Source organism: Morone saxatilis, unplaced genomic scaffold (genome assembly GCF_004916995.1).
Source record: "Morone saxatilis isolate NCDOM2014 unplaced genomic scaffold, NCSU_SB_2.0 Contig6, whole genome shotgun sequence".
NCBI classification, from domain to species: domain Eukaryota; kingdom Metazoa; phylum Chordata; class Actinopteri; family Moronidae; genus Morone; species Morone saxatilis.
The window spans coordinates 1,449,661-1,463,717 of record NW_023340206.1 but is presented as its reverse complement, the minus strand read 5'-3'; the positions used below and the strand labels follow the sequence as shown (position 1 = coordinate 1,463,717).

Here is a 14,057-nt window from a genome sequence, read left to right as displayed (position 1 = left end):
TATATCATTGTAATTTTAATACCATTTTATGCCCCTGATTTACTACAGCACACTAAAATAATCTTGATACTTGTTCTCCTTTCATGTGTGTTTGTTGTAAGTTTGCTTGAGTGTTTTGTAAGCCACTCAGGGACGCCCAGAAATCTGGTCGCCTTTTTATCCAGCGGAAAAGGATTGCATAAACTTCTGTCATCCCTCATGAAAAATACAGAGGATTGAAGGGCAGGGAGCAGACACTGGGTGTTAGATAAGGTGATCTGTTTACACTGTGATAGCAGAGAAAGACAGATGCAGGGAGGAGAATGAGGCTTCAGCACTGTGCTAATACTCATGACATTGATGTCTTCTAACACAGACATTCAGATCTGAAATAAACTTCATTGAAGGTTTTTTAAGGTTAAAAACTCAGGCCTTAGAAAAAGAATATTTATCTTTTGACACTTTTCAACTATAAAAGATATATCAGCTATTACATAACTACAGGGAATGCACATCTTCTACCACTGTACACAAATGTAAAAGTAGACAAGACAGAAGGAAGCACGATAGGATCTCAAGCTTGCTTTTTCTCCCATTCTGTCGTGACAAGCCAGACTAGGCCAAACTAGGCTAAGTTCCACAAGGTGAAGGTTGTACAGTCTTTTCTAAAATGGGATACTTGATATGCACTAATTGCAGTCAGTAATCACCTCTGTTGGTAAATACTGAAGTGTAGAGTCTCTAAGTAATGAAATATCAAGTGTAGCCTTTTTGGCTACATTTCTGAATGCATTAAAATAAAACACTTTAAATGTTGGCATTTTGAATAGTAACCATTGACAGTATGATAACATAACTTGTCAACAGACATGGTCATTAAATGTAATATTGTGTCATTAACAGTAGTTTTGTTACATTATAAATTTAATTTGGAAATTTAACTTAAAGACAGGTTCCTAAAAGACTAAACAAATAATTAAAGCCATCATAAATATATAATGAAACTGATAAGGAATTTGTCAGTAGTCATTAGTCAACCATTTGACCTAGCAAAACTTTGAAACTGCAGTTTTTAGAAGGCAAATGTACTAATACTGTATCTAACCAACTTAGAAGAGATATTAAAATGGTGTTAAATTTCCTTTTTCCTTTATGTTAAAATTGATTCTTTTTTTACCCTTTCTTTTGCTAACTCTGTCATCATAAAGGTTAATGCAAATGGCATACACGTTAAACACGTTACAATGTTGATTTAGGAACAGCTTTTTCCAGAATTTTCTATCATATTTTGCTCAGAAGATGGAGTTTGCAGTGTTCAGTTTAACGCTGCGCGAAGAAAATGCTGCAAAAAAATGCAGGGTCGTTTGGCAAAAAGGTCAACCAGGATCAACTTTTGCCGCAATGCAGCACAATCATCCTGCAAGGTGCTGTGCTGGCCAATCAAATGCAAGTAATCCTGCTGGATTACTGTGTAACATGAATGCTGTATTTCTATTGTCTACCTAAATATCACTGTGACAAAAGATAAAAAAGTTGCCACTGACAAATTTCCAAAGTCGTAAAATCCTGTGTTACAAATTGTTGTTCCATTCTGTCTAATAAGCCTTTAAATGTGTTTAGGAGGATTTATTGTCAGTTTTGAAGCTACTGTGGTTTCTTCTACATGCATGGAAGGCTGAGCTGAATTCAAATTGTTGCAATCTGCTACTTCACCACTAGATGCTAAATCCTACACACTCCTCCTACAATATGCAACACTAAGAGATTTTAGAGCTTAAAATAATTTGCTATATTACACACATCTTAGCTTTTCAGGTCTAATAAATAAAGAAGATAAACTTACAAAATACCAAGAAAGGACATAGGAAGGTGCTGAGCTAGGTTCCACTGCCCACTCGCCCGCTACGGTGCCTATCTCATGTACATAAACACAAAGCGAATTCCATTTTTTGCAAGAATGCAAATGCACTGTAGTTGTAGAATGAGGTGTTCGGAACATTTCTGCACATTGCAAAGTTCATTTTGAAACTATTTAAGAGAGTTGGGGATGGGGGACAAGTTCTGCTCAGGGCCCTATCTCATGCTACTGCTTTTCACATCCGTAGGATGGATTTGTATTTGTTACACTCTGTAGAGGATAATGTTTGATGGTGAATGTGCATCTATGTCCAGTGCAGCTAACTACGTGTGTAAAGGAATCATTGGGCACTTAAAGTCATGTTTATTGATAAGCATCTGAGAAGCATGAAATGCCACACTGGGACTCCTGTCAGCACGGTCAGCAGAGGTGAGGCCAGCGTCGAGTTTGGCAGTGATGTGAGCTCGGCGGTGCCTCTACTGATGGTTTAGGTGTCTGGATAGATGGCTGTCTTGCTGTCTGGTAGACGGGGGGGGTTGACACTCTGAAGCCTGGGTAGACCAGCCAGATCAGCTTTCATGTGGAAGCAGGTAGGCGTGCATGCAGAGGTGCTCTGCAGGTTTCACTGTCATAGTAGTGTTTGGGTCTGCCACACCTCTGATCTCTACAGTCATGGAAGCTACCCTGGCAGCACACCTGCTTTTCTTTGGCATTGTGGTCGAGGATCACTTACGCAATTCAAAAAGGGGTTGTCTCAAGGTTTGGATATGCCTGGCGCTTCCATCCATGACAGGATTCCTTCCCATCACAAGGGTTTACCCTATCACGTGGAAGCGATTGAAATAACAATCAGCTGACTAGCCAGTTCAAGGGTCAAGCTCAATGAGCGTCATGTGACTTCAAGGTGTTAATGGCCCAAAGAGGTTTAAATGCCTCTTTCACACATTGTCAAGTCTAGAAAAGAAAAAAACAGGCCTTGACTAGTATCCTCTTTCCAGACCTTTGCCTTTGAATCTTTGCCCACATCTCAGATTTGTTCAGCAATTCAAGTAAGTCTGGTGTTGAACCTATTAGCTGTTTCCCCTGTCGGAAAATCAACACTTCACAGCTTTGTAAAAGCATTAAGAGTTAGCAACAGGAAAATGGCAACAACACAAATGCTTTCATGACACTTGCCCTTGTTATCCCGCTGCCTGGCCGCTCATAAATCTCTGTAGCCCTTGCATTGATCGATACGATCCGAGCCTGTGCTCAAACACAGACAAAGTAGATGGACACTGTTTCTCAAATCTCTAACTTTTTATGTTAATACAAAACCATACTTTTGATCATTGTCTTGTAGGTTGCTGATGACTTTATAAACTACCCACATATATTAACCAAATGCATTTATCAGTGTCTTACCTTTTTTATCTGTTGTCTTCGTGTTTCCACAGAGGTCAAAGCAACGTCTGTCCAAGGAGTTGTCAGATTGTGTTGTTTACTGCAAAAGCGTCCACTTCAGTAGCTTCAAACACTCTCGCATCCACTCCAAGTTCTATGAGGTGGCCTCTTTCACAGAGTCCAAGGCCCGCAAACACCTGAGGGAGGCTGGTGAGTCTAGTCTTATCATTCCTCTCTGCCTCAGATATTAAAATGTAAAGCTTATGATAGATACAGTAATTTAATACATGTTATGTCATGGTGAAACAATTAATACTTAAATTAGGGGTTAGAGTTTTCTGAACTTTTCAGTATGAAAATGACTAAAGTTGACTGTGTTTATGATCCACACACAATAACATGTATCAGGGGCTTCAGTCACACCCTATTTGTCGACTTTAATTATATTTCTGATATTATCTCCATTTCAGGGGCCGAGTTTGTGCACCATAACTCGCGGCAGCTGACCAGGGTTTATCCCAGTGGCTTCCGAACTGATTCCTCCAATTTCAATCCCCAGGAAATGTGGAACGCTGGGTGCCAAATTGGTGATTGAAACTGAAAGACAGACTTGACTTTATCTCAGGCGTTTAGACCTCCTTCCTTTAATCATTTGTATTTCTGTCCGTAGTATTTTTTTCACTAGTAATGCTGTATTGGGTTACAGTTTGCATTAGCAATTCCTTCTTATCAACTTAAATCAAGACAGGACAAAATGGGAAGGAACTGGGTTATACAGCAAACAACTGCAGCTCCCAATAGGTTTGGATAACAGAAAGGGATACATAGGACCTTACTCCAGGACTAGTTTGAACGTATGATAACAAAATATTAACAGGGTAGCTAGCTTTAGGATGTCCATGTCATGTGCCTTTTATTCTTTTTATGGCAGTCATGTGAGTTGTGATCCTAAAGTGACACCAAACATGCTCGAGCACTGAAGTCAGGACAGCGTAGTCAATGCTCATCTTTCGCTGCGAAACCCACCTACTTAGACAACATCGTAACAACCATCGCTAGCGCTTACTCTGTTCTAAAACCAAGATTGTGTACGTTGTACCACACAATTCCTTGACGTTAAACATGAATTATGGTCTGTAGGCAACATTTAGTTTTGCATGCCTAACATCTTGGCAAGCTAGCATACCTGTCTAGTTATTACCATTAACTTCCGACGCTTGTTCTGTACCTTTCCTCTCATACCGCAAGCTTTTAAGTCCAGCTCTATTTCATCTTTTTAAAGTCTTAATATCTTAGTTCATATCTGAGTCAGTTTGCAGCTTTAATAATATTTTCATTCTCTCAAAGTGCCTGAAAAACAGTGTGTTGTGAATCCAAATAATAAAAAAAAGAAGCAAAAAAGTACATCTTCTTTTCCTTTTCATTCAGTTGCGTTGAATTTCCAGACTGCTGGGGAAGGGATGGATCTGAATGACGGACTGTTTAGTCAGAATGGCAACTGCGGCTACGTCCTAAAGCCCAGTTTTATGAAGGAGGCGGAGAAAAGATTTGACCCTGAGACGCCCCAAAAACGGGACGGCTACCAGCCTGTTGTCCTCACCATACAGGTACGAACCACACAGGAAGTAAGACAACATGTATGCCTACAGTTTATTACCTATTTCGTTGTTCTGTTGAGGACACTGTGTTTATGTGTTTAAGGTGATCAGTGGTCAGCAGCTGCCCAAAGTCAACATCAAAGAGGATTCTATAGTGGATCCTCTGGTCAGAGTGGAGATTCATGGGGTTCCTATGGACCAGGCCAAGCAGGAGACCAGATACATTGAGAACAATGGTACAGGAGATTCTGTGGACCCAGACCCTGTAGAAATAAATGAAGGAGGGAATGAATGAATGAATAGATGGATGTCAGATTTGGCTTGGTTCTACACATTTAGGACTTAGCAGCAGGAGTGCTGACACTGGTTTGTCAACGGTTTGTCCCTTCTGCAGGGTTTAATCCTGTGTGGTATGACACTCTGCGCTTCACCATCCACACTCCACAGCTGGCCATGGTACGTTTTGTGGTGGAGGACTATGACAAGACATCTAAAAATGACTTTGTGGGGCAGTATACACTTTCTCTCAGCTGCATGCAGCAAGGTAAGAATGAAGAACTGGGTTAAGTTCTTATAGCTTCTTCTAGCAAACTTCTTCTCGCTGTCCAGTACCTTTACTGCAGAGCTGGCTCTGCCTATTAAATGATATAAGCAGTTGCTTAGGACTGGGGCAATTTTTGCCAACAAATAGTTGAATGGACAACTGAGGTAGGTTAAGTATGTAACTTACTGTCCCCTCCGAAAAAAGCACTCCCGGGATTCTGTGGTAAAAAAAAATCACAATGAATTAGAAAAGTTAAACAAAAGCAAATATTGATATATGTGATTGCTGTTAAATCAGCATATAGTTCTGCCATCACTTAAAGTCTCCATGCCACCCCGTGAATATTTCTCTAGATCTGCCCCTGCAGCACTGCAGCCCATGTTGTAAATTAAATAAATTACATTTGGAGGTCAGTTTAGACTACGTTTATGATATCGAAAAATGCCATAACATTTGTTCTGATTTGTCTAAACTCTTGAAATCTGGTACAGACATACTTTGACCAAGTATCTTAATAGTACACCTTTGACATTTTTATATCACATGAAAAATCTGATTAATTAATACTACTTTTACTGAAATGGTAGAAAATGCCCTAGAATAAGCAATACAATGTATGCGTCTTCATTATTTTCAGTACACACATGCAAGGGGCTCCTGTCTATATATTCCATATGGAAAAAAAAGAAAAAAGTAGCACGTAACTATTATTATGTCATACAGCAGACAAAAACATTCGCTTGAGGGGCACAATGTGTTAAAAATGTGATGAATTCTTTTCATATTGCAACAGCCATATGTTGTGTTAATACATGCCTGTATGGTTGATGTTTCAACCAGTTTGGAATTTGCTGTGTCATTCCAAATGGTTATATTTAAAAGTTCCTCAAAAGAAATCATAAAGAACAGCACAAGTGTACTTTACACTCTAGTATATGAAAGGTCACTGTAATAATAATCATTAAAAAATAGAAATGATGATTGATAAATATGAAATAAGACTAAACTACTTGCCTAGAGTTTTCATCAACTAAAACAAATACAATTTAGTCAATTAAATTAAATAATTTGCTTATTTGAGAACCTAAAGTTTTGTGGCTGGCCCAAGCATTTCATTCATTTCTGTGAAAACCAAATAAAAGAGTTAGTTTTAAAGTTAGTTAGTTATACTTTCCCTCTAAGTTAAATATCAAATGCTTCTTCTAAAGTCAAACTCACTATATTCCAAACTTAGTTTGTGTAATATGAAATAATTAGTTTATAAACTATATATTGTTAATTATATGAGACCATTTGACAAGGAATTGTAATCATCAATTGCAACTTTATCCGATTGACAGTTTATAAACATTACATAGATAGGTGGACTAGATATTTGTAACAGTTTGTTAATAATTAGTTTGTAGATTTTTGTTTATAATTTCTTAAAGGTATACCAATAATTTGGTAATAATAAACAAATACTTATCATAGCTGATAAAATGTGTGCACCAATGAACTGTTAATAAATAGCTTACTAATGTATTTAGAATGACTGTCTCTTATCAGCTATAGGCATTATATAAAGTTAATCATAGCCTTTAATAATAATTTTACAAATAAATAAATTTTACAGTAACATTTTACAAATAACAGCATTACTAGCAATTAGTAAATATTATTAATGATCATTTCATTGTTTGTTAACAGTGCAATAACTATTAACTATAATTTAATTAACTATTTACCATTTATTAATGACAGTTATTATAATAAATAAGTCAAAGAACCATGTTCTCCTAATCCCTGCGATTGTTTTGTGTTTTCAGGTTATCGTCACATTCACTTATTGTCCAAAGATGGAACCAGTATTCCTCCCTCCTCCTTATTTGTGCACATCCGGATCACGGACCTGGAATAAACCTCCTTCATTTTCCAAACACAGCAGAGGTACTGGAAAGCCGCAGCACATATTATTAATGATGAGAGTAGAATCCTTCCTTCCTATAGAAAATAGTTCCTAAAATAGTATTTAATATTATTCTTATTTGATGTGAATAAATACTACGCCAAATGTTTAGTGGTTCTTAGGCAGCAGATGTGTATTAGATATGCATGTTTTTTGTTTTATCCACTATAGTGTGTTAACTGTGACTGACTTGAACTTTGCTGCTCATGTTTGGTGTACTGTGTCTGTAGCAAAAATATTTGTTTCTGCTGAAATATTGTGTTGTAGAGAAGAATGTGCCACCATTATGCTTAGATCAGGATGTGTATTCTCTGTCAGTATTTTCTTTTAAAACAGCACTTCACAGACACTGTCATTGTCAATAAGGGCAGATTCTACCAGCAAGAACTTAATCTATGGGAGATGCTAGCTTTCTGGCAGTGCATTTTGAGATTGCTGCTCCTCATTTGCATAAAGTTGAGGTCTAGGCTACTTTATGCAAATCAGGGGCATCCTCATCACAACCACAGCTTTCTACCATCCATTGAACAGCTGCACTGGAGCAACAGGAGGTCGAAGGTCAAGGCATTATGACACCTCCCAATGTTCCCAATCAGATTAGAGATTTGGCTCATGGATGCTTTTCTGCTCTTCTGCATGTCATTCTTTCAAAAAAAGGCAAAAGTGAGTGTAGTTTGCTTCATTTGCTTAAATAATATGATTTCCCTATGAATCTGCACTTGTGAGTAGTCTTGTGTCATCTGATGTTATTTTTGTGGTATGTACATACTAGCTCATGGTGTAAATGTGTTTTGATATGTCTATTTTTGTATACACGCAAACATTCATATGTACTGTACAGTGTAGCACATTGTAGTGTTAAATGACTATTTGCTTGTTTTTTATTGTAGAAGACCTCATATTCATTTGCCACATCCACCTGCAAATAAATATGATTTTCACTTAATCGTGCAACTATTATTCCTTCATTATCATCTTCTTATTGAGCTAAGATTCTTACTTTAAACATACTACAAGACATTTTTAACTGGTTTTGAAACGGTCTCAATCTCAAGTGTGTAGGATTTAGTGGCGTCTAGCAAAAACTAATAAAAACATACCTATGACTTATACCTTATCTTACAATAGATTCTGTCAATAGATCTTCCTTGATGTTATACACTGGACCTTTAAGGATTTAAATCTAATAAAATGGTAGTGTTAAGTTCAATGAAGAGTACTGCAAATAATATAGTATAATATTAAGTAGAGAATGCAATTCCTTCAGAAATTGCAGGTGTGAAAGCTTGCTGCTGAAAACCTTACACTAAACTGAACTGCTGGCTTTGAAATTGTGTAAAAGATGTGGAATATTTGAAGGTTTGTTGAAAAGCTCATGCTAAATTGAGCAATTTAGTTTAAGATATACAAATTTAATAATATTAAAATCTGAAAAAGGTGGAAGATGTTAAGGTTTGCTAAAAAGCTGGCATCAAACTGAATTGTTGGCTTTAATTTGTATAAAGTAACTTATTAAGTATTCTAGTTGGAAAAGTGGAGTCCACTTTCAAACCTTATGATATATAGTCCTATTCATAGTAATTAGTTTCCAAATGATGAATTGCATAAATTGCAATGGTTGTGAGCTAATCTGAGCTGTTGGATTTCATTTATTTACTATAATTTAATGATTAGACTGAAAAGTTGAATAAATGTCATAAAGATGTTAAACACTATACGTTTTGAAATGGGTTTAAAGCTTGAAAAATACTTGAAAATGTGTTTGTGTCTGTTTATCTGCCTGCCATGTATGTCAAAAAGATATAATCTCATCAGCTGTGTGCTCCTAACTCCAATTAAAGGTTGCCATGGTGATGGTATCTGGCTAGTGACTCCTGACTCAGAGTTCATTTCATAGACATTTTAGCTGAGCAAAGCTTTCAGCATTCACTATGTAACTATTTTTTTACTGAAGGTGTTGTTGATTACTGATAAACATAATCGTAACTCAATAACTCAACATGAATATTCTTTTTTTTTTACGAAAAGAGTGGTGTCACTTTTAGATTTAATATCTAAGTTTCTGGGTTTTACACATGCAAGTGAATTACATTTGGATCTCTTGTGTACTTTGTGGATGTGCATACACTGACTTTTTTCTTTTTTTAAATAAGTCTCACTTATGAATGGTAGAGATATAAAAAAATAAATATTCTGTGTTCCAGTTAAAGTCTATTCTATCTACTATGTTAGGCCAGTGAAGTTATTCTTAAAAAAAAAAAAAAACAGGCACAATAATATTTGATAGTGTGTTTTACTATGGTTATACTAGTTTTTAAAAAATATTATTATTAGTATAGTAGAGTACAGTATACTGGGATATGGATGTGGTAATCCAAAATCCAGATCAAATGTTGTTTTTAGGTATTTGAAACCTCTAAGGTGGAGATTAGGATAGTTTTTATGCTAAAAATCGGGATGATCTTGATCCCACTGGAAGGGTGGCTCCAGCATGGATTCAAGTAGGATGTAGAGACCAAGGTCATTGTAATAAACTCAAACTAGGCATGAAAACAATAAATTAAGTGAAATAAAAATGAAAACTAGCTGAAAAGAAAGAGAAAAATAAAAAATCTGAATGTTAAGAATTGAAATCTAACAATACAAGTGTTCAGTTCAATAGAGCCCTCCAGTGTTCAGAGTGAATAACTGCAACACTATACAACAATTCAATATCACTAGTGAACTGCTTTAATATTAATTCATGTTGTTTATTTATTTGAAGTTATTGTTGATAACTGATAAATGTAAACGTAACTCATAACTCAACATGAAATATCATTAATTTCATTGAGGAACAGAGTGATGTCATTTATTGAATATGAATGTATTTCTTTTTTTATTAATTTAATATTTTCTGAGTTTTACATGTCAAGAGAATTGCATTTTGGAGCTCTTGTGTGACTCATGGGTGTACAGCACACAAACTGCAAAGATCCTTTAAAATCTGTCTCACTCATGAATGGCTATGAGTAATCATCAAAATAAATATACTGGGTTAAAATTATATATATTTTATTATATATATATATATATAATAAATATAAAATAGGCATTAGCGCACACTCAGACTCCAACATGCGTAATTTGCGCAGAGCTGGCACAGTGTGGGCACCTTCACTTATTATTTACCAACATGTAGTTGTGTCATATGGTGCAGAGACATTCCAGTAATCATAAAGCTACAGCTAATTACTGACAGAGCAAACAGCCACTGTACCAGCCATCAATATATCACTGAGTAACCTTATTGCTGCCATTACTGCTTCACAAGAGCAACGTTACAGTGTTTAAGCAGTTAGTGCTGTGAATAATGACCTTCATCAACCATATCTGAGCAGGAAAATTCAAAGATCTACTCTTTGAGCTATGATGTCTTCTTGGTGCAAGTGTTTATGTGTTTAGTCTTAATTTTTGGTGTTAGACAGAGCAGCGCAGAGCAGCGCTCAGTTATTTGCAATCTGGAACTTCACCATTAGAAGCCACTAGAACCTACACACTAGTCTTTTTCATTGAAAACTCGGCAGATGAGAATTTTAGTCATCAACACCCATACCTGTGCTAAATCTGAAATCTGCAGTAGGTAACTTTAATAAAATATGTAATTAAGTATGCTCCCGTCTTGTTGTTTATTCTCCAGCATTAATGCAGATATTCATTGTGAATCATTTATCAAACAGTTTTTTATTAAAAACAAAAATCACTCCACAATTATTACATAGAACAAAGCACAGCCCTCAGATCAGTCAGTGTGTCACCGTGCTGTTTGTTTCAAAGACTTCACAGCTGGAAGGATGTCGTCCAGGTGACTTACTCCTGAAACACACATATTAGTAAATGTAGTAAATTCTATTTCATAAAGGATGTTAAAATAACCCATAGGAAAAGTACTGCAATGCTACCTGCTAATACACAGGTGTCAAGGTGTGTTTATTGTGTCATATTTACCTAGAGTCTGTAAAATGTCCGTGATGAGAGCATGGAAAGCAGGGAAGAACTCCTCGTGCTGCTTCACTTTGACGATGATACTGAAAAACAATAGCAAAAGACTTGAAGGAGCAGTTTGGGTGTCTGATATTCCAAACAATATGTGTGTGTTCTTTATGCGTGTACCTGTCAATGTCAGCATCTCCCAGCAGACTATGGAATCCAGCAGTGTGCTCAGTGGAGGAAACCAGTCTGGCCACGTGGTTCACCACCTCGGCAGAAGGAGCCCTGCTGTCTGACACAAAACCCCAAACATCGACTGAGCATCATTTCATTCCCGCTGAACTGCTGCGCAAACATCCACAACTGACTCCGGAAGCTTGGATTCTAGCTGAGGGGTTACCTAGGTCCAGAACATCTCGGAGGTTCCTCATGGTGTTGGTCATCTCCCCCAGCCGGGTGTAGACCTCGTTCATACGTGGGTACACTCCGCTGAGCGAGGTCACGTCAAACAGCTTCTGGAAGTGAGACACCATGGAGGCCAGAGTGTATCGAGTGGGACTCCTGAGTACCTACAACCCCACAGAAAACACTTTTAAATAATTAGGTTTCGCTGGAGTTTACCCTGTCCAAGCAACCACCAATGCACCATGTAAACACTACCTTGAGTGAGTAGTTACAAAAGCGTTGCAGTTGTACCTTCTCACTGTCAGTTGAGGTGTTTTCCAGCATGGTGTCCACCAGCAGCATCATGTCCTCCACCTTCACCACTTCTGCATCATTATGGCCGACATCAGACGGCTGCCAGGGCGTCAGTCTGCCGCTCAGTTTATTTAAACCCTTTTGCAGATCCTACCAGCAAACACACACAATAATGGTTACTCAGGCTTGACTTTTAAGCTCAAATCAATCCCTTCCTGGTTTTTCCCATCAATCACTGTGGTAGGAGGCGATATTGAAGCCTGCAGGCAGGTGGCGTTTACCTTCAGTAGGTGGAGCTGCTGGGCCCAGACCTCCAGTGTGGGGAGGAGGGTCTGAAAGTCAGCCGGGCCGACAGACGGGTTCTTCTGTCTGTGCAGTCGAAACGGAGCACTGGGATTGGTCACAACAGCACTGATCTCATTCAACAGCTGGAATCCAGGAGAAGAAATTGCACAGAAAATTAGAAAAGTCGATTTCAGGAAATAACAACTACTGAACCCCAGAAATGCTAAGCTAAATAAACCTTGTGGAACAATATGCTTACATTGTGATAGTGGGCACGCAGACTGGCTTCCCTCACTGGCTCACTGATGTTCTCACTGATATCTGTCTCGTTGTCCTCTTTATGCAATCTGCGAAGATGAGATATTGCCTTGTTTGCTTTTGTAAATAACCTCTTGTATTTGGACATAAAAACAAACAAAGATAAATAAATAAAGGACAAAAAAGGTAAACATCACAACTTGTGAACTTGTATATAAGCTATAGTTTTTAGCAGTGGTTCCCAACCTGGGGGTCGCCCAAGCTTCACGGGGGATTGTGAGGCATTCTTGATTTTATAGGTTGTAATATAGCTCTCAGTTTCATTCAGTTATGTTAAAGAAACTGTTATTTTTAAAGTTTGTATTATTGGATCTAAACTTTGAATACCTGAACACAAACTATATTCACAGAGCCTTCACTCTCCGATAAACAGCCCTGTTCACTATTTGGGTTCATTGTACAGTTTTAGTTGAAATTTTTTGGCCCCCATTCATCATGAGCTGAAACTCAAAAGATCTAAGACTTTCTCTATGTACACAAAAGCTATTTCTCTCAAATATTGTTCAGCCAAATCTGTCAAAATCCTGTGTTAGTGAGCACTTCTCCTTTGCCGAGATAATCCATCCACCTCACTGTGTGTGGCAATATCAAGATGGCGTGATCAGACAGCAATGGGTATTGCCACAGGTGAGCGCTTAGGCTGGCCACAAAATAAAAGGCCACTGGAAAAATGTGCAGTTCCATCACACAGCACAATGCCACAGATGTCGCAAGTTTTGACAGCAAGTTACAGGGCAAGATGGCAGACAGCGTGTATGGCGTTGTGTGGGTGAGCGGTTTGCTGATGTCAAACGCTGTGGATCGAGTGGCCCGTGGTGGTGGGGTTATGGTTTTGGGTAGCATGTGTTATGGACAACGAACACAAGGTGTAATTTTATTGATGGCATTTTGAATGCACAAGAGATACCGTGACGAGATCCTTGAGGCCCATTGCTGTGCCATTCATCCACGACCATCACCTCATGTTGGCAGCATGATAATGCACGGCCATGTTTGCAAGGATCTGTACACAATTCTGGACGCTGGAAAACATCCCAAGTTCTTGCCATGCCGACAATCAAACAAACTGACGAACTCTATGCGAAGGAGATGTGGTTGCACTGCGTGAAGGCAAATGGTGGTCACACCAGATACTGAACTGGTTTCCGGAAACCCCCCAATACAGTGACACTGCACATTTTCCAGTGGTTTTATTGTGGCCAGACTAAGGACACACCTGGTGCAATAACCCATGCTTCTGATCAGTGTCTTGATATGCCGAACACACTGTGAGGTGGATGGATATCCTTGGAAAAAGGAGAAGTGCGTCGCTAAACACCAGATTTTGACCAGATTTTGTGAACAATATTTGAGAGAAATAAGGCCTTTTTGTGTACAAAGTCTTAGATCTTTGAGTTCAGCTCATGATGAATGGGGCAAATACAAGTGTTTGCATTTCAAATTTTTTTTCAGTGTATATTCAGTGCATAACAATAA

The 14,057-nt window shown here is 38.0% G+C and overlaps 2 protein-coding genes across 5 annotated transcripts in view; one reads left to right on the top strand and one right to left on the bottom strand.

Moving 5' to 3' along the window:
* The window catches only part of plcd4a (phospholipase C, delta 4a), a 14,294-nt gene extending 7,032 nt beyond the window's left edge, over nucleotides 1-7,262 (top strand). The window contains exons 9-14 of the mRNA XM_035677833.1: nucleotides 3,283-3,430; nucleotides 3,691-3,807; nucleotides 4,649-4,827; nucleotides 4,922-5,054; nucleotides 5,213-5,362; nucleotides 7,171-7,262. Coding sequence (XP_035533726.1) covers nucleotides 3,283-3,430; nucleotides 3,691-3,807; nucleotides 4,649-4,827; nucleotides 4,922-5,054; nucleotides 5,213-5,362; nucleotides 7,171-7,262 — 819 coding nt within the window. The remainder of the gene's footprint in view (nucleotides 1-3,282; nucleotides 3,431-3,690; nucleotides 3,808-4,648; nucleotides 4,828-4,921; nucleotides 5,055-5,212; nucleotides 5,363-7,170) is intronic.
* Nucleotides 7,263-10,871: 3,609 nt separating this feature from the next.
* Nucleotides 10,872-14,057, bottom strand: part of cep70 (centrosomal protein 70) — an 8,897-nt gene continuing 5,711 nt past the window's right edge. Inside the window, exons 10-16 of one of the 4 annotated variants that reach the window (XM_035677423.1) lie at nucleotides 12,523-12,610; nucleotides 12,260-12,406; nucleotides 11,976-12,128; nucleotides 11,680-11,848; nucleotides 11,463-11,571; nucleotides 11,298-11,377; nucleotides 10,872-11,165 (exon numbers count right to left, since the gene is read on the bottom strand). In XM_035677423.1, the coding sequence (XP_035533316.1) occupies nucleotides 11,104-11,165; nucleotides 11,298-11,377; nucleotides 11,463-11,571; nucleotides 11,680-11,848; nucleotides 11,976-12,128; nucleotides 12,260-12,406; nucleotides 12,523-12,610 (808 nt within the window). In that variant the 3' untranslated portion in view covers nucleotides 10,872-11,103. Of the gene's footprint in view, nucleotides 11,166-11,297; nucleotides 11,378-11,462; nucleotides 11,572-11,679; nucleotides 11,849-11,975; nucleotides 12,129-12,259; nucleotides 12,407-12,522; nucleotides 12,611-14,057 lie in introns of those variants that run through there. The other 3 variants (XM_035677424.1, XM_035677422.1, XR_004797326.1) reach the window with 3 other exon arrangements.